The sequence below is a fragment of the Pseudonaja textilis genome, chromosome 2 (assembly GCF_049901715.1).
Source record: "Pseudonaja textilis isolate UNSWEBS1 chromosome 2, rPseTex1.2, whole genome shotgun sequence".
Lineage (NCBI taxonomy): Eukaryota > Metazoa > Chordata > Lepidosauria > Squamata > Elapidae > Pseudonaja > Pseudonaja textilis.
This window is the reverse complement of record NC_141991.1, coordinates 148,345,803-148,365,243: the sequence shown is the minus strand read 5'-3', so window position 1 is coordinate 148,365,243 and position 19,441 is coordinate 148,345,803. Positions and strand designations below refer to the sequence as shown.

The 19,441-nt window shown below is 41.1% G+C and overlaps 1 protein-coding gene across 1 annotated transcript; it reads right to left on the bottom strand.

The window, feature by feature from the left end:
• Positions 1 to 1,383: 1,383 nt before the first annotated feature.
• On the bottom strand, positions 1,384 to 14,820 carry LOC113443249 (intercellular adhesion molecule 1-like). The gene is made up of 7 exons (XM_026711326.2): positions 14,587 to 14,820; positions 9,703 to 9,963; positions 8,174 to 8,491; positions 7,590 to 7,868; positions 4,909 to 5,190; positions 4,512 to 4,754; positions 1,384 to 3,362 (listed from the first exon to the last, which is right to left on the bottom strand). Exons 1-7 carry the CDS (start codon positions 14,636 to 14,638, stop codon positions 3,169 to 3,171), a joined length of 1,629 nt encoding a protein of 542 aa, XP_026567111.2. The 5' UTR covers positions 14,639 to 14,820; the 3' UTR covers positions 1,384 to 3,168.
• Between the last annotated feature and the right edge of the window lie 4,621 nt (positions 14,821 to 19,441).

Sequence of the window (19,441 nt, the reverse complement as noted above, 5' to 3'; positions counted from 1 at the left end):
GGGAAGAAAGGGAATTGAGTCGAATTGAAATTTATATAGTTATTGTGCCATGTGTGGCCTTTTCTGGATCAGAAGTCCCTGCGCTCAGTCATTCAGATAATCTCTTGTCTGAACTACTGCAATGCGCTCTATATGGGGTTACTCTTGGTCCTTGTAACACTACATACGCTGCATTGGCTACCAATCTGCTTCTGGGTGCAATTCAGTGTATTGTTAATCATTTTTAAAGTCCTTCATGGCATTGGTCCAAGCTAGTTGATGGATGATCTCATCCCACGGGGATTGGCCTGTCCCACCTGAGCCAGCATGTTGCAGGCCTCATTGGCCCGATTTTTCTGGTTGGCGGGGTCCAAGAGAAGGGCCTTCTCTGTCATTGCACCTGTCCTCAGGAACATCTTTCCTTCCGATGTGAGGTCAAGCCTAACCAGAGGTGGTAGTCAGCCAGTTCTGACAGGTTCTAGAGAACCGGGAGAGGAAATTTTGAGTAGTTCAGAGAACCAGTAAATACCACCTCTGACTGGCCCCCATCTATTCACTGCCTCCTGAGTCCCAACTGATCAGAGTCCCAGTTGATTGGCTGTGTCTTCTTTTGTTGTCCTGCACAGGATTCTCACAGGAGCTGGAAAGCAGGTTAGTGGGGTAGGGAGGGAATAGGGATTTTACAGAATCCTTCCCCTGGAGTGGGGTGGAAATGGGGATTTTGCAGTATCCTTCCCCTGCCACACCCAGTAAGCCACATCACTCCCACCAAGCCACTCCCACAGAACCGGTGGTAAAATTTTTGAATACCACCACTGACCATAACCCTCCTAACCTTTCATAAGGGCCTAAAGGCCTGGCTCTGCCAGTTAGCTTGGGGCCTCAGTGGGGGAGCAATCACAGTAGAGATGGTTGATTGATTAACAATGAATCCCATCCCCACCCACCCTGCTCCTGCCCTCCCCAACTGTAACTGGACCATATTGTTTATGGGTATTAATTTTGTTTTTAATATATAAAAGGTAAAGGTTTCCCTGTCAGTCATGTCCAACCCTGGGGATGGTGCTCATCTCAGTTTCTTGGCTGAGGGATCCAGTCTTGTCTGAAAACATTTTCCATGGTCATGTGGCCAGCATAGATATATGCCAAAGGTGCACAGAATGCTATTACCTTCCCACCAAAGTGGGATTACTCTGCTTGCATTTGCATGCTTTTTAACTGCTAGGTCAGCAGGAGTTATTGCAAGGAATGGGAGTATATGTATGTGTATGTTTATATATATATATATATATATATATATATATATATATATATATATATATATATATATATATATATATATATATATATATAATACACACACACACACACATACATACATACATGTGTATGTATGTATATATGTGTGTATATATACATATACATAGCAATAGCACTTAGACTTATATAAAGCTTCATAGTGCTTTACAGCCCTCTCTAAATGGTTTACAGAGTCAGCATATTGCCCCCAACAATCTGGGTCCTCATTTTACCCACCTCGGAAGGATGGAAGATTGAATCAACCTTGAGCCTGATGAGATTTGAACTGCCAAATTGCAGTCAGCTGGCAGTCAGCAGAAGTAGCTTGCAGTACTGCACTCTAACCACTGTGCCACCACATGTATAATTTTTATGATTGAGAGTTGGTCAGTTACCTTGATGGTAACATGGGTGGCCAATAAAATAACATTAACTAAATAAATAATTTAAGCATTCATTTTATTCTCCCTGTAATAAAAGACAAATGTAAAAACAATTAGATATATCAGAAGATTAAAAGATTTGCTGAGTTGTGAAGAAGTTGCTGGTCATTGGCTTTTCATTGCAGACCAGAGGTGGTATTCAGCTGGTTCGCACCAGTTCGGGCGACATGGTAACAAGAATTTGGTGTGGGTCGCAGAACTGGTAGTGACTTCTAGCTAGCCATGCCCCTGAACTGATTCCCCGGTTGCCCAAATCTTCCACACCCCTCTCTGCCCCAGTAGAGGGGAGAAAACAAACAGAAAGCCAAAGGCTTTCTCCTTCCCTTTTGGGGCTCTTCCGCACCTCTCTCCCATAGCCACGCTGCCCCCAATGCTGCTGCCCCCCCCCACATCACCGCTGCTGCTGCTGTTGTGCCCCGAAAAGTTTTTCCATGATCTGGGGCTGCTTCCCATAGTCGCGCCGTGCCCACCCACCGCCGTCCCTACCCCCCTCACCCATGTGCTTTGAAAGGGATGTTCCGGGGTGCTGCTTTCTTCATTGTCCCGCCGCTCGCTGCTCTGGATTTCACCCAGTAAGTTCTTCCCAGAAAAGGTGTGTATGTGTGAGATAAAGACAAGGAAGGAAAGGGAGGAAGGGCAAGAAGGAAAGAGCAAGAAAGGAAGAAAGAGGAAGGGAGAAAGAGGAAGGGGGAGAAAGAAAGAGAGAAAGAGAGAAAGAAAGAGAGAAAGAAAGAAAGCAATCAAGAAAGAAAGAAAGGGAGAGACCTATTGCAGAGGTCCCCAAACTTGGTAACTCTAAGATTTGTTGACTCCAACTTTAATAGCATAGCTGGCTGAGGAATTCTGGGAGTTGAAGTCCACAAGTCTTAAAGTTGCCAAGTTTGGGGACCTCTGATCTATTGCTATGGGAACTGTTTAGGCTGCTGCTGGTGTTTCTTCCTTGTTTCCTGGTTCTCTTTTCCACTGAACGGCTGAATATAGGCCATAGCCCGGAATAGTGAGGTTGGAAGACATCTTGGTAGGGGGAGATCTTAAGAAAACACAGGAATGCAATGCCCTTGTAACTCATGACACCAGTCACTATATGAAAGTCCCAAAGCCAAAGTCAAAACAAAGATCTCTCCAGCAGGCATTGGGAGCTGAGGAACACTTTTCTGTGGTTTTTTCCTCAATGTTAAATCAAATGGTGATCCCCAGAGTGATATACAGCAGGTTCTGACCAGTTCTGGAGAACCGGTAGTGGAAATTTTGAGTTTGGAGAACGAGCAAATGCCACCTCTGACTGGAGGTTTTACAGTGTCCTTCCTCTGCCACACCCACCAAGTCACGCCCACAGAACCAGTAATAAAAAAATTTGAACCCATTACTGGTGGTCACTGCTGTAGCTACACTCCTGCTGGCATGGTTGTCATTTCTCTACAGTTTATAACAACCAGCATTCATTTAGTTATTGGTTGTGCAATTCAGACAATTGTAGTAACTCTGACTTTCTTGCTGCTCGTAACTGGTGCCGTTTCAAGAAATGGTATTTTCTTACTTTCTTATTGTTGTGAATCTTCCATTTCAAGCAGATAAAACCCACAACAACTACAGCTATTCCCATGATTACACAGATGATTACAATGATGTTTGGCTGGTAAGCTGTGGAAGAAAAAGACAAAAGAGCTGAAAATCAAATGACTGCGAATTCCAGAGAGCTGCAAGTATATTAGGACTTCCCACCCACCCCCATACCATTCCCTCAACACACAAACACACACCGTGTGTATTTTGGAAAGGGAGTGTTCTAGCTTTTATAGGGGAGACAAAATACTATATATACAAATTGCAACATGTACTGTAAATCAGTGGTTTTAACTCTCCCGAACTTTAAGATGCGTAGACTTCAACTTCCAGAATTCTCCAGTTAGGGGAATACTTCATCCCTAGTTTCAAAGTTTTGCTGAGTCTCAATCTGTCTTGCTTTCATTGTTTTGGTGTGTGCCTTCCACTTTTTCTTGACTCTTGGCAACAGAGAAATCCCTGTAGATTTCATGGAAAGATTTTCAGAAGTGGCTTGCTATTGCCTTCTTGCTAGGGCAGAGAAAGACTGAATGGCCCAAAGTCACCCAGGTGACTTTGAGCTTTAAAGCAAGATTAGAACTCAGACTCTTGATTTTTATCCTGGTAGCTTAACCAAATGCTGTTTCCTTTTAGGCAAACTTAACTTGCAAAAAGCGAGTCCCTTGCTGAGATTCCTCACATTTTAAGAAAGGTTCTAGGTTAAAAACTCTGAACTGGGTTGATACCTCTGAATTCTAAAAGATGTATCAGAAATGTTTTGGTGCATCTAAATACACACTCTCCAATTTAACTATCTACAAATGGCTGCATCCCTTAAATGTTAACTGTCTGTTCTCTTAATTCCTAATCCTGATGGGATGGATGCAAGGGATGAGACTCAAAAGTTAATATATTTGTTTAGCATTAGGCCAGAAAACAGTAGAATCAAAGATATAGAAATATTATTTGGGTGCGTGAAACTCATTTTATATCCACACATAAGGGACTCTCTTCACTATTCATAGTAGATGCTTTGTTATCCATTAAAATAACCTTATCAGTCTTTCTGGATTGCATCATAGATGAAAGTGATACCAACAGATGGGATGAGAATTCCTATCACTTTCTTTTATTGGGTAACATTTCTAACTTGCATGTGACAAGTAAACTTCAACAGGGTCCTAGCTGAGTGATACAAGCCCTCAAATTATGGCTATTCTTGTTCTTTAGAGCAAGAGGTGAACTTACACTCAACATGTATAGTCACATCTCTAACATCAAAGCCATATTGGTTGGTAGCATTGCAGTGATAAATGCCACCATGCTCTGTCTGGACTCGCTGTGGTTCCCCGATGTCATAAAGTCTCCCATCTTTCCAGCACTGAACAGTCGGTGTGGGGTTTCCCAAGGCTGTGCAGGTAAGTGTTGTCGTACTTCCCTCCTTCCAAGTCCGTGTCTGGGGGCAGCTGGAATCATCCATTTTGGGAGCATCTAGAATGGAGAAGAAAATGTGGTTAATTTCACTGGTAATAATACTCAGTGCAACGTATCTTCTTTTGTTCTGCAAAGCTGCTGCACATTTGGTAAGCCTTTCAGAGTTCTAAATCTCTAGGAATAAAATACATGTATTTTTCCCCCAACTCACAGAAAACGGTGAGATTTTGAGATATGTTTTTTTCCTTGGCTTGTCCATCAATGATCAGGATGACTTGGCAGATGAATTCCCTCTCGTTATCCTCTTGCTGAGCGATCATTGCATGCTGTAGGAAATGTTCATTTATGTTGCCGGATGCTAAGGTTTTGGCAGCGTCCATGATCTGCATTTTAAAACCAGGGGAAGCACTGCCATCGGCGCTACATGTAATGTTCACTGTTTGATTGACGACAGCTTCTGAACTGCCAATCTGCAAGGTGAGCTTTGGTAAAGCTGTGAAGGAATAGAGCAGAGCAGTGATTATGCATCTAGATGGGCTAACTCCGGTGAGCTAACTTAATTATAAGAAATGGTCAACAAGTCCTTCTTTGGTGAATGAAGGTGAACATATGTGTCCCAAGATAATATTCCAGAATCTTAATCTGGATCTGTCACCAGGACAAGAAGTTTGGTCTTCCAAGCTTTTGGACTCGGGCTGGAGCATCCTCAGGGAACCTCTCTCTGGAATGTGCTTTTGGAATGTGTGAGCTCAGAAATTGTGTTCTACTGCTTCCAAAATATTTTTGATCTATGGCAGGGCTGCCGTGTACTTTGTTTCTTCCTTTCTCTCCCCACTGGGGTGCACAGACATCTTGTAACAAATGGGTACCCATATACCAAAAACATTTCAGAAGCAGTAGAACGCAGCTTCTGGGTTCTGCAAGTGGGCGCCACACACTGCCCAGAGGCTAACATACAAAGACAAATTATCCATTGTAAAAATCATTTGGAGGTGGGAGATGCTTCCTATGTAATCTAGCAGATCCCCTGCATGGATTGCCTCTGTGACTATGTAAAACAGATGGGGAGGAAGCTAGCCACCAGACTGGAAGAACACGAGCAAGTGGTCTGAGAAGGAAACCCAAGCTCATTGGTAGCCTCAGATTGCAATGAACAAGGACATACATTGACTTTTGCAGCTGCTAAGATGTTGGATGAGCAGGTATATTAAAACAGCCAGGGGAGTTATTGAAGTCTGGGAAACTGGGCCCCTCAACATTTAACAGGAATATGGATTTATCATCAGCTTATCAAGTACTTAGGAGGTGAGGGATTGGAAACAACAACCAATGCAGTGGTGGGATTAAATTTTTTTCACTAGCAGTTCTGTAGACGGGGCTTGGTAGGCGTGGCATGGTTTGGTGAGTGTGGCTTGGTGGGCATGGCAGGGGAAGGATACTGTAAGATCTCCATTCCTTCCCCAGTCCAGGGGAGGGATATTGCAAAATCTCCATTTCCTCCCCACCCCACTAACCTGCTTTCCAGCTCTATTCTCCTGTGCAGGGCAACAAAAGAAGACCCAGCCGATCAGCTGGGACTCAGGAGGCAGAGAATAGATGGGGGAGGGGCCAGTCAGAGGTGATATTTGCCGGTTCTCCGAACTACTCAAAATTTCCGCTACCGGTTCTCCAGAACTGGTCAGAACCTGATGAACACCACCTCTGAACCAATGACTTAATAGCCAGCCCTCAACACTCCAGTCAGCAGCTAAAAAAACCACACACAGCCAGGCACTGTACCATGCATAGAATAGCCCAAAGCGCACACTCCGCTAGAGAGAAGTTCCCTGAAGATGGGCTCAGCGCATGACTGAAAGCTTGGAAGACTAAACCTCTAATCCTGGTGACCAACCCAAATTGGATCCTTATTTTCTTTCTTTCAGTCAGTAAATATAGACAGTATGATTAAGATATTGGAGCAGAACAAGAGAGACACGTGATCAAAAGCACCCTAGCTATGGAAGTTTACCGGGCTTTCAGTCCAACATACATCACAAGATTCTTCTTGTGAGCCAAAACTATAGCTTGAGTTCAGGACTATATTTTAGAGGAACATATGTATGAATGGTTCACTAATATTGAGAAGAACCAAACAACGTTAGAAGGACAATTTTTTCCCACTTCTTCTTTTCTGTTATATATTTGGTTAAACCAGATTGATCCCTCTAAACTCTTTTTTTAATCTATCAACATGCAATACAATAATCTGATACTTGGGTATAGAAACAGACCAGCAAATAATTGGTTATATTTACTTCATTTACTATTTTCATCCTATGAAAGTTTGTCACTAAAATCATTTTAAAACTTAAAAATCAGAAACCAGAACAGATAATAGCTAGGGTTTTGTTTTGTTTGGTTGACAAATACACAGAAAAATATTTTAAATATTGGCCCTGCTATATTACCATATTTATGTAAATGTAAACTGTAAAACCAAGGTTGAAGCTAGATCTTTGTGGAATGCAGAGACACTGTCATCTGGCAATGTGAGAAAAAACATCTTCGAGAGAAGCTGTTTCTCAGTCATTTGCAATCAGCTTTCCCAAACGCCGGCATTCTATTCCATGCCTCATTCTTTCCATTGGCTTACATTAGATTCAAGCTCTATGTATTTAATTTGAATAGGAACATTGGTTTGGTTCACCCTTTAATAGTTGTTCTTCAGGCTCAATGAAAATACAACTGGGATAAATTTCCTTGTTTCTTCAATTCAGTTCCTTTCAGTTCAGCCACTTAACTATCCCATTTTTTAAACTGAAGTTTTGTTTTTCAAAATAAGTCACAACTTATAATAGGTGGAAAAGAACTCTTCTAAAACTCTCTGTGTTAGTATACAGATATGAGACTCACCAAACACATTCACCATCTTTGTCACGTTTTTGGTCACTGGCCCCAGAGAGACCGTGCAAATCAACTCATGATCTCCAACTGAGGAAGAGGCTATCACAGCCTGGGCACTTGCCAAGCCTCCCATCACAGTGGTGTTGAAGGTCAGGGACTTCCCTGCAAACCGCAGATCAAACACGGCCTCATTGGCTGGGGAAGCCTCAGGTGCATCACACGTCACTTTCATCAAGGTCCCAGCTTCTAAGAACAGGCCAGCGTGGAGCAGGGGAACATCTGCAAAATCTGCCAAGGAAGTACGAGAAATCATGTGTCAGTTATTGAAAAAGAAATCACAGCCACAAAAGTACCATCTCTCTAGCCCCTTAGGGGGTGAGTGCTGGGGCAACATCAGCAAACAAAAATCAAAACAATGATTGGGCCAAATTTTGGAGTATAAAAGGAAATCCAACAATATTTTTCAATCATCCCAGAAGATAAAAAATCTTTTTTCAAAACACCCTTAGATGTGCATTTTAAGAGAAGCAACAAAAATGAAAGCTTATGAACAATAGTCAAACAAGGGATTGAAGCAATGAAGGAGATCTCACCAAAACTTTCTAATGTTATGTTGTGGGAGGTATTTTTCAAGAGTGGTCCAGTTGGATTCAGATCTAGAGATGTTTGGCAGGTAACTGTCTTGTGGTGGTCATGTTGCAGAGCTGTTATGAGATGGTTCACCACAACATCATTAGTTTTAGGGTCAGAATAATCCTCAAAGGTCTTTACCAGAAGTTGCTCTTCCCCTTTTAACAAGGTCACAGAGAGATTCCAGATTGGGGCTACACCAGAAACCCGGCATGTCAAGTTATACTGCTTGCCCACCTCCATCTTTGGAACTGTGTCCAATTTGACATGGTCTGGAGTTTCTGGAAGAGAATAAAAAAAATCTAAATCAATTTTTTTGAATGGATCAAAGTAATTATTTTATACCATTTTAGGAATGTATGTTCCTGTGCAGTCCAAGTAGTATGCCTGATTTCTGGTTGTCTTTGGAGGCACCAGAACATATTCCCTATCTTCTTGTAGAAGAAATATTCTTCTTTGTCACTTTTCAATGACAGAAACCAAAGGAAAGGTTTTATTTTTTTGCATAGAACTATGCTGGGGCTAGATTCATACAGTGTGCTTAACCCAAGTTAACAAAACACATCTGCTGTCTGTGCCCATGAAACATGCTATTATCGCATCAAATGGTAGTCTGTTTCATGTCACAAGATACAGGACAAGCTGAGTTTTCCACAGCCAGATGAAACAAAAACCACACAAACTCTTTTTTTTAATAATCTCATAATCACAGTCCCAGTGAGGAGAGTGGAAGGAATTTGCCTCAGGGGAAGAATTGATATTAGTTTGTTTGTTTGTTTGTTTATATTTTTCCTACCAATATAGCAATTTGAAAGCATGCAAATGCGAGTAGATAAATAGGTACCACTTTGGTGGGGAGTTAACGCATTTTGTTTCTTCAGACAACAGTGGTTCCCTCAGCTAAGAAACAGAGATAAGCCTCATCCCCTAGACTCAGAGTCAGATACAACTAGGCAGGGAAAACCTTTATCTTTTATTTATATTTCATATTTCTAAACTGCCCATTTCCTTCAAAGAGGGACTCTAGGTATTGTATGTTCGAGTAAGGTACCCTTTGAATCTGCATGCTCCTTCCAATTTTTTGCCATTTATCTAGCTAAAATCAGAAGCCCTTTGTGAAGGTTCTTTCTATTGATAAAATAGAATGCCATACACCAGATCCATGGCCACTACATTTGGCTAGTTTAGATTCTATAGATAAATGTCATGGTTGACACTCTGCTTCTTGATGCAACTGCATCCTTTCCTGAGTTTCTCCTGGCTCGGCTGGGTTCTGAAAGGCTGGGAGCCATCCTATTCCCACACAAAATCAAAGAGCTATAGTTCCCAGATTGTGTAACTTTGAGATGTGTGGACTTCACTTCCTAGAATTCTTAGTAAAGACCATATTGGTTGGAGAATTCTGGACTGGAGGTTAAAATCCAATCATCTTAAAATTCTCCAGTTTGGGTAACACTAGAGAATAATTGACACAATCCAGCAAGTGACTTACTGTAAACAATGATGTTTGCCTTTGGAGATTTCTTCTGTCCAGTCTTACAGTCAGCATAGCACATAGGGCTGGCTGCCCAATAGTCCACATTGCTGAGGCGAAATGCTTTCCAGTTGGATCCATTTTCTATGGGAACCTTTGTATAGGCAGACTCAATACCGATATTTTCACAAGTGCTTGTGCAATTCAGGTCTAGAGAGCCTCCAAATTTCACCACAGGATTTGGTGGCCAAATTTCCACATAATCTTCCTCTGCAGTTCCTGAAATCAAAACAGAGACAGCTGATGCAAAAATGAACTGAAACAGAGTGGAGGAAAAGTTAGAAAGTAATACTGAATAATAGGAAACCCAATGTGTGTCTAGTTCAGACATGGACCTGCAAACTTAAAGACTTTATTTGGAAATAAATTCAAACTGCTGTTTATATGCCACTCCAACTGTACCTGATGCCAGATTGCTTACAGATTCCCAAACAGTCATAAAATTAAAAACTCAACTATATGTGAGTTACTGAAGCTCTGAAGAATATCCACGGCCCACGTATGCAATCAACATCAATGAAAGAAGAAACATACCCTGAGCCCCCAAAACCTATTGAAACAACCAGATCTTAATAGCTCTACAGAAAGATAACAGAGTTGTGGCCCATCTGATATCAGGCTGGGGAGGTTGTCCTGGAAAATTCAGGCAGTGTCTGAGACAGTTCAACCCCATGATCCCTGCAGAGGCCTTTCCTTAAGGATGGGGATCCAGAGGGAGCCTTTTCTACCCAGATCTAAAAGGATGAGCTTAGATGGTGAAAAATGGAGGCTTTGAAGGTGACAGCCAGTCCTTTGAGTTGAGTTGGAGACTAAGGTAGCTCTCAACATTAATGTGGCTACAGTGGTCAAGCAAAAAATAAAAAGCCTTTAGTTTTAGATCCATTATTGGCTTGCACTAATATTTCAAAAAAGAAAACAAATGTCAAAAGTCACAATATCCTTTGCATATATATCTAAGATTTAATGTAATGCACACCTAGATATAAGTTAAATTCCAACATACTGTGTTATCTACTTCTTATGGCACGTTTCAAGTTATTTTTAATACCATTTTTGAAGCTAATTTAGATGAGATATGCAACCATTTTAACTTCTGACCATGTAAATAGTGGTAATATCATTGACTTTGAATAAAAATATCCCAGTTAATGGAAGAAGGCTTTTTAAACATCTCCTTGCTGAAACAATCAGTTTGTTAAATAGCAAAAGAAAGACATACCACTTTTTTCCACAAATATGGGAATAGTATGGGTTACTCTTAAAGTACTTATTTTACTACTAGCCTATCACCCCAGGCATAAAAAGATGCATGTGTCACAACATAGAAAATTGAACTCTAAGTGTTCAAGGAGTCTGTTGCAAAAAATTTTTAGGAAGCATATCATGCTTTTATGTTTACGAACCAATTTTATCACAGAATTTTTTTTTTTTGATGTAACAAATTTATTGAGAACAGGGAAAAAAACCTGAGAAATGAATGGGTTCTTGTATGAAATGTTTGTACAAAGTAAAATAATATCTTCTTTGGGAGCAGAATTGACCAATTATAATGAAATGAATTATTAATGTTTAGAATGTTATAAAATTTATGTACAACTGGCAAACACATAGATAATTTTAAAATTTAATAAACTTCCAGAAATTTCTGCTATACAGTCAAGTGTTTTGATTGAGGACCTAATGTTATACAAAATCAGTGACATTCCTGATATATTTTATCAGCCCTTGGAACATATGGGATTAGCCCTATGGGATAACCCATATGGAATTGGTAGCACCTGTATTTCAAACATTTAATAAAAATAAAGCCCTGCCAGCTTCGTACTACTAAGTTCTGCTCCCACCTAGTGCAATCATTACTCCCTACTTTCTTTGCTAAATACTGTTCCTAAGATTTTAACAGCTATATTGGTGAAAAGATTACTGAAGATATTACCAAAAATAACACAATAGGGTTTATAAAAGGATGTCAAGCTATAAAAACATTCTGGTTGAACTCTGATACAAATAAAGTTTTAGCTTAGCTGCAGAAAAAGTTTCCGATAAGGTGAGAAAAGCAAGCTTTTGGATCAAATGTTGGTTTAGAGTCCAACATGAGAACAGAGGGTTTTAAATTTTTTTTAGCAGTATTCAATCAAGAATGAGGAGAAGACCAGTTCCCAGAGACCTAGCATAGTTCAAAGACCAGGAATGAAGTGCAGAAAGCTGGACTGTCATAAAAAGTTATTCCAATACCTACTTCACCCACATGGAGAAAATTCCTAACCCCAAACAACTTGAAATCAGGAGATCTAGTGGAGCTCTTTCTGTGTAAGACTGTGTAAGACTAAGAGCTTTGGGGAAGGTTCTACTTTTGGTGTCCCAGATTGTGGATTGTCATCTCCCAGTTACTCCCAGACAGGGCTTCCTGATGTCAGCTTTTGAGGATATTTCCCATCCTCCTTTCTGATATTATTAAGGCATCCATTGAAGCCCCATCTGTTCATTTATGTCTTTCCTGTGTGACGGTTTTATTTATTTTGATTTGCATCCATTTTTTTTCTACCTCACTTCCATTTTCATATATGTTTTATATTTACAATTTACAGATGATTCTTTTTCAATTTCTTCATAAATTAATTGGAAATGGGATATAGACTTTATAAACAAACAAATAAGTGTTGAAGCAATCTTGATTTTCTCAGAGTTTATAGATCCAGCATACTGGTACCTAATACTTTCAAAATGTTGTAGCTGTGTGTTCTTGTAATATATGGTTGCTACTTTATGGTGTAGAGTCCTGACCCTAACCTCTCATAGAACTGGTTTTTTAGACTGATGCCTTCACTATTATATCAAACTGGTCAGAGGTGGTGTTCAGCAGGTTCTGATCAGTTCTGGAGAACTGGTAGTGGAAACTTTGAGTAGTTTGGAAAACTAGCAAATAACACTCTGACAGGAGATTTTACAGTATCCTTTCCCTGTCACACCCACCAAGCCACGCCCACAGAACCAGTAGTAATTTTTTTTGAATCCCAGCACTGAAACTGATGCTCTAAGTAGCTTAGTTGGGGATTTTTATTTATTTATTACAGAATAAATGGATAATATCCTTGTTCTGTATATCTTCCATCATACAAACATTGAGAATTAGCATTGCAAAGTAATCAGCTGAAATCTGATCCTGAGTATTAATTCAAGGGCTTGGATTTCACTCTTTCTGTTCAATGGACCATAGACTTTCAGTGGAGAAAAATTACATTGGCCCCTAGGATGTCCGGCAGCAGAAATCTGAAGAAATGATTGTTCAGCTACCCCTTGATTTCCAACATTTTCCTAAAATAAACAAAAAGTCTCAGCCAATGTCCAACTGCACTTCATCACAAAGCAGTTTCCAATGTTTTTGCTTTCAGTTCTTGCCGTTGAGCTTGATCAGAATTTTGATAGCATTCTTAAAGCAGACACAAATCAATTGGAAAGTAATGTACAGAGAATATTACAGCAAGAGGAGTTTTACTTTTTGTTTACTTGGTTTCCGAAGATCAAACAAATGTTAAGAATAAAGAAGATTATAATCAATAATACAGGAAAGTGAATGGAGGTCAACAGGTCAATCATGGAGATTTCTTACAAGATAATTTCTCCCCGTCTACTTCAATTTGATTTTTCTAGTCAATCCCTTCTTCACAAAACATGTTTCCTTCTCAATTTTTTTTTCCAAAATAGAGACACCTTTGAAAAAAGCGCGGAAAGATTACAAATGTTAATAAATGATAATCTTAACACAGCCCGGATCAATCAGGCTTCTTTCTTACTGTAAGCCATTGATCCATAACATATCCTCCTAGCCTGGGGTTCATTAAAGACACTATCTGGAGAAACTGGGGACTATGTGCTAGTGCTATATGGCCAGTCCTTGATTTAGGTTGTAGACTTGTAGTCTCAAAAGCTTAAAGAAAATGATATGAGTGGAAAACTAATACAGACTTTTTGTTGAAAGAAGAAAAGACTGAAGAGATGGTTTCTGGGTTGGCGGATTAAAAAGGTCAAAAGAAAATGTTTTAATTATTTATTAATATACTGTATGTTAAAAATATAGGGGGAGACAGATAGAAAGAGAGTGGGGAGGAAAGATTTGGGTCTGCTGTCATAGACGTTAAACTATAGAGCTACACTTAGGGCAGGGAGATAGTGAAAGAGAAATACATGCTTTGCTGGCTTCTGATACTGCCAGTCTTATTTTTTCTAAGGACTGGCTACCTAGCCTAGCCATTTTGTGAAACAGATAACAATTGTTTTTACCTTTTAATGCTCTTCTATATACTGACATGTATAAGTGCTTGACGAATCAAAGTCAGAAAGGAAGAGCCCAAACATGCCCCAACATGCTTGTTACAATGTTTTCCTGTTCTTATAGCATCTCTGATAAAATTAACTTATCCAAAAATTGCTGTTTTGGATCTCATATTCAAATCATAGTCTAGGGTTATCCTGACATAGCAGCAAATCTGGTCAAGGTTTGCTCAAACCACTTCCAGGAAATGTGCAATATGGACATTAATCTCATTCCCACTTCCCACTAAAATTACGTTTTATCAGGCTCCTTCTGAATACTTGTTTCTCTTTTTCGTGCTTTGCCCCACCATATCTGAGAGAATGCTGGTTTTCGGAATGGAAAGAAAATATGCCTTTTGAACCCCTCAGACCTCAGACCTCCACTAATGCTGGGGATGAAGCCACATCCCTGGGGTGCAGAAATCCAGGATGAAAGGGCTCACTGTGAGATGGGGAGAATCAATGGATCTGATTAATTTCAGAGAGGCACCAAATCAGCAGGAGAAACATGGAGATTTCCTTTCTTACCTTGAGTAACAGCCCAGGCTCCTACAGCAAACAAGAAGATAAATTTCTGCATGTTGCACTCTCAGTCTCTTGGGTTGGCTGTGGTCTGGGTTTGGCCTGAGAGAGGCAGGCCAAAATCTGGATCAGTCCAAACAGAAGGAGAAAACAAGGAACAGAGGCAGAGTGAGCTCTACAGTCAAAGCTGCAAGAAGCACATTTATCAACTGTGTCTGCCAAGCCCTGTTAACGTTATGCAGGAAGTACTTGCTTCCTCCCTATTGAGGCTCACTGAGCACGTTCTTCCGGCCCTGGCAGCCTTAGTTTTCCCGCCCAAGAAATCACCTTTTTTCCCCTGATCGCTGAAATCTAAGTCACTCTTTCAATAACCTTTCTTGGTCAGCCATTCTCAACCATTCGCTACCAGTCTCCATTATTCATATTTTGTATGTCAAGTGACCATAGTCTTTTTTTTTCTTAGCATTACCTCTAAAAATACCCATAGTTTTCCATTTTGATATGTAAATATGTCTAATACTAATTCAAATGCTAATGAATTTCCTTTGGGTAGTTCTTGATGGTTTCACTTTTTGTTTTCCCACAGTTGACTCTCTCCATTTTATAACCTAAGAAGAAGGAAATTGTACCTTCAATTTTGGGGGTGCACTGTCTGAGAATGCTAGTGTGTTTGTGAGTGTGCGTGCATGTGCGTGCGTGCATATAATATACTTTTATATTCCATAAATAGATCAAATATTGCTATCTTATGTCAAGACACCTGCTTTATATTTTAAATTAATATGCATGACTGATAATCAAGAAAGCATTTCCTGTTTCAACTTTCCCCCCGGATTTTACCCCTGAAGAGTACAGTAATTGGACACTCCTCCTGCCACACACACTTGAATGTTTCCATCCTAATGAGTCAGGTCCCCAAAGCCATCATCAAATGCATTTAGATCTATTTAATCTCATGAAGTGCTCGTGGTAAGGAATGAGAGATACAGTTTGAACAAGCCAGAGCAATTGGATGCACATCCACCAGATTGTGATTGGTCTATTTGGTCAAAAGCAAGAGTCCTTTTCCAATTTTACTGGGGATCTGACTGCAGGACAATTCAGTCGATTTAGCTCATAAGGGCCATTTGTATAAACTTACATTACAAACATGACACTATTCCTTATACGGCCAACAGCTCATTACTCTGTTCACCAGCACAACACGATCCAGTTGTGTCTCCAAAACCGTATTTTTTTTCTGCTTTTTTTTTCTTTTTCATGAAGCTAAAAGGCTTGCAATAGTTCTTGTCCAACATCCAGTTTATTTTCCCCTTCTTCTCAGGATTACAAGGTAAGGGTACATTTAAAAAAAGGGTCTAAGCCTACAGAATAACAGAGCAGGAGGTGACCTTGGAGGTCTTCTAGTCCAGGGGTCGCCAACCTTTTGGACCCCAGGAACCACCAAACTCATAATTTTAAATCCTACGGACCACTAATATGAATGTTGACTGATGGTGGCTTGCTGACGTTGGTGGGAAAGTCGGTCCCATATTCCAGAGCTGCAGTAGTCACAGGACTGGCCCTTTGGTCATCCCAGAGCAACTACTGCTCCACCCGGGTACACCGGCCTGCCATGGACTGCAAGAGCTGCTCTGGGATGACGAAAAGGCCAATCCTGTGACTACTGCAGCTCTGGAATATGTGACCAACTTTCCCACCAACATCAGCAAGCCACCCGGGGCGGATTTCCCTCCCATGCCGTTGGTCTTACCTTCCAGTTCCAGCTCGCGTGGCTCTACTCAAGGTAAGGTTTATGCTTGACTGAAGGGTGGGGGCCAGCGGGTGGGTGGGCTATGTGGGCGGTGCAGCCTTCTGTTCCCGTGCAGCCTGGATTGCTTTGGGGGGGACATTTCTCTGTGGACCACCAAAATTTTCTCGTGGACCACCAGTGGTCCCCGGCCCACCGGTTGGCAACCACTGTTCTAGTCCAACCCTCTGCTGAAGCAGGAAACCCTATACAATTTCAGTCAAGTGGCTGTCCAATCCCTTCTTAAAAGCTTCCAGTGATGGATCACCCTCAACTCTGGAGTCAAGTCTGATCAGTTGTTCTCTTAGGAAATTTCTCCTTAGTTCTAGTTTGGATCTCTCCTTGATTAGTTTTCATCCACTGCTTCTTGTCCAGCCCTCTGGTGCTTTGGAAAATAGGCAGCCCCTCAAATATTGGAACACTGCTATCATGTCAACCCAGTCCTTCTTTTCTCTAGTCTACCATACCCAGTTCCTGCAACTATTCTTCATATGTTTTAGCCTCCACCCCCCTAGTCATTTTTGTTGCTCTTCTCTGCACTTTTTCTAAAGTCTCAATGTCTTTTTTATATTGTGGTGACTAGAACTGATGCAATATTCCAAGTGTGGTCTTACCAAGGCATTATAAAATGTTACTAACAGTATGCATGATCTTGATTCTATCCTTCTGTTAATGCACCCTCTTAATCAACTGCGTTGACTGTTTTTGGCAGATGCAGCACACTGCTGGTTCATATTTAAGTGATTGTCCACTAGAACTTCAAGATCCCTCTCACAGTTACTACGATTGTGTACCTGTGATTTGGGTTTTCTTGCCTAAGTTAGAAGCTTACTTTTGTCACCATCGAGAGAAAAGCTTATGAGGGAGCTGAGAGACTTCACTGTATTTTTCTACTTTGCAACCTCCAGTCTGAGGTACAGAGTTTAGGTTGAATGCCTGGGCTCTGTCCTGGGCCCACCTCTGGGAACCAGTATGTTCCATCTGCTTTCTTGTGGCTTCCTGTCCCCTCCCCTTTCAAGGCCTGGCATTTAAGAATTAAAAGACTTAAAGGGCATGGTAAAAAAAGGAAGGAAGGAAGGAAGGAAGGAAGGAAGGAAGGAAGGAAGGAAGGAAGGAAGGAAGGAAGGAAGGAAGGAAGGAAGGAAGGAAGGAAGGAAGAGTTACCCATTTTTATGGGCTGGACATATGTGCTCATATAATCATGCCCCTTTCATTCTCCAAGCTGAAATGAATGCCCAAAAGGTCACTCTGTTCTTGCCTGGTCCTTCAAGGCATCTCACTTTCATTAATTTATTCTTTCACACACTACATTTTCTGCCACAAATGTAGTTATTTCTGCCTAGAAGAGTCCTTCAACACAAGTGATTGCATTTACTTTTTCTCACAAAAGAATATTACATTCTAAAATCAATGGTTCTCAGCCTTCTGTATCTTAAGGTCCATCAGTCGTCCTTTCAGGAACTGGGTCCCAGCCAGTGGTGGAATTCAAATTTTTTTACTACCGGTTCTGTGGGCGTGGCTTATTGGGTGGATGTGGCTTGGTGGTCATGTGACTGGGTGGGTGTGGCTTAGTGGTCATGTGACTGGGTGGGCATGCTTGGTGGTCATGTGACTGGGTGGGCATGGCTTGGTGGTCATGTGACTGGGTGGGCGTGGCCAACTCAATGTCACTCACATCAAGTTTTCTGTATTCTGCACAGTAGTGGATTTGTAAGTTGTGCAGATGCAGATAGATAAACTCAAAAAGATGTCCATAACAAAGTACTTTTATTGGTTCATCAGGTATCCTCATAACTCACATTTGTGATGAAGTTCTTCTTTAATGACCAATCCTTTGCATATCTGCCTTGTAGGTAAAAGATGGTTATCTCCTAACCCATCTCGTAGTGATAGAAAGCAGCTGCCAGGAGTTAGGGAATTCAGGCAAAAGTGAGGAAAACTCCCCCAACTCCTCGAGGGTCAAATTAGTGACCAATTGGCATTACAGATGTGGCCACGTGACATGAACTGCATTTCCCAGGATACCTTTAACTACATTTACCATGATGCATTCCCTTAAGGGGACAGCTCATAATTCCCAAGTAACTATCCAATTCCCATAGACTGGCTGGGACAGCACATCAAGGGGTGCCTCACCTGGCCCCTTCCCTCCCAGCCATTTCTTGTCACCCAGCCTCAACTTATCTATAGTTCTGTAAAAATGTTGTTCACCTTCTTTGACTTTATTATCTGCATACTATAGATGTACTTTCATGGACCATTGAAAAGAGGAAATGGCTCACATGCTTTACTCAAGAGTGTGATAGGCAACAGGCTTTTAAGGGGCTGCCACAAAGAAAGGGGGGGAATGTATTTTCCAAAGAAGCAGAATGCAAACAGGAAGCAATGGGTGGAAACTGAACAGAGAGAAGGCACCTAAAACTAACGAGAAACTTCATGACAGTGAGAACTGCCTGTCTCCAGAAGTTCTGGGTGCTCAATCACTGGAAGTTTTTAAGAAAAGACCAGACAGCCATTTCTCTGAAATGGTATAGGGTTCACCCCAAGGTCCCTTCTAAGTATTATTCTGACACCGTTCCCAGGATTTCTACTCAGAGTTTGGCATCCTCAGTTTTCTTGCCTGAGCTGTGGGTTGGACTAGAAGACCTCCAAGGTCCCTTCTAACTCTTATAAAACACACGTGTATTTTATGCTCTGGACTATCAACATTGAATGCATGTAAACCCTGAAAAATATGTGGTAGCCCTGGGCAAAAGAAAGGCAGAAAAATCACTCTAGGTGTAGGGACAGTGTAAAATATTAACACATGATAAATAATGGAACAATTAAAAATAATAGCAGAGTTTTATCTCTCTCTCTCTTCCTATTTTTTCTTTCTTTCTCTCCCTTCCTCCTCTCTCTCTCTCTCTCTCTCTCACACACACACACACACACACACACACAGAGCACTTAACAGACAAGTATTTTGGAAGCGGCTCCTTTAAATTTCTCCAAGGCTGGAGTGGATTCCCCCACCCCCTCTATCAGACCGCACTCCTTCTCACTCCAGCACTTTAACTCACAGGGGGAAAG

What these genes read in the sequence shown, in the direction of transcription:
- LOC113443249 (XM_026711326.2), bottom strand. Translation starts at nt 14,638, where the DNA reads ATGCAGAAATTTATCTTCTTGTTTGCTGTAGGAGCCTGGGCTGTTACT. An exon ending in GGCAAACATCATTGTTTACA is followed by an intron (nt 8,492 to 9,702) that starts GTAAGTCACTTG and finishes ATTCTCTTCCAG; the next exon opens with AAACTCCAGACCATGTCAAA. An exon ending in TCAAAATCTCACCGTTTTCT is followed by an intron (nt 4,755 to 4,908) that starts GTGAGTTGGGGG and finishes TCTCCATTCTAG; the next exon opens with ATGCTCCCAAAATGGATGAT.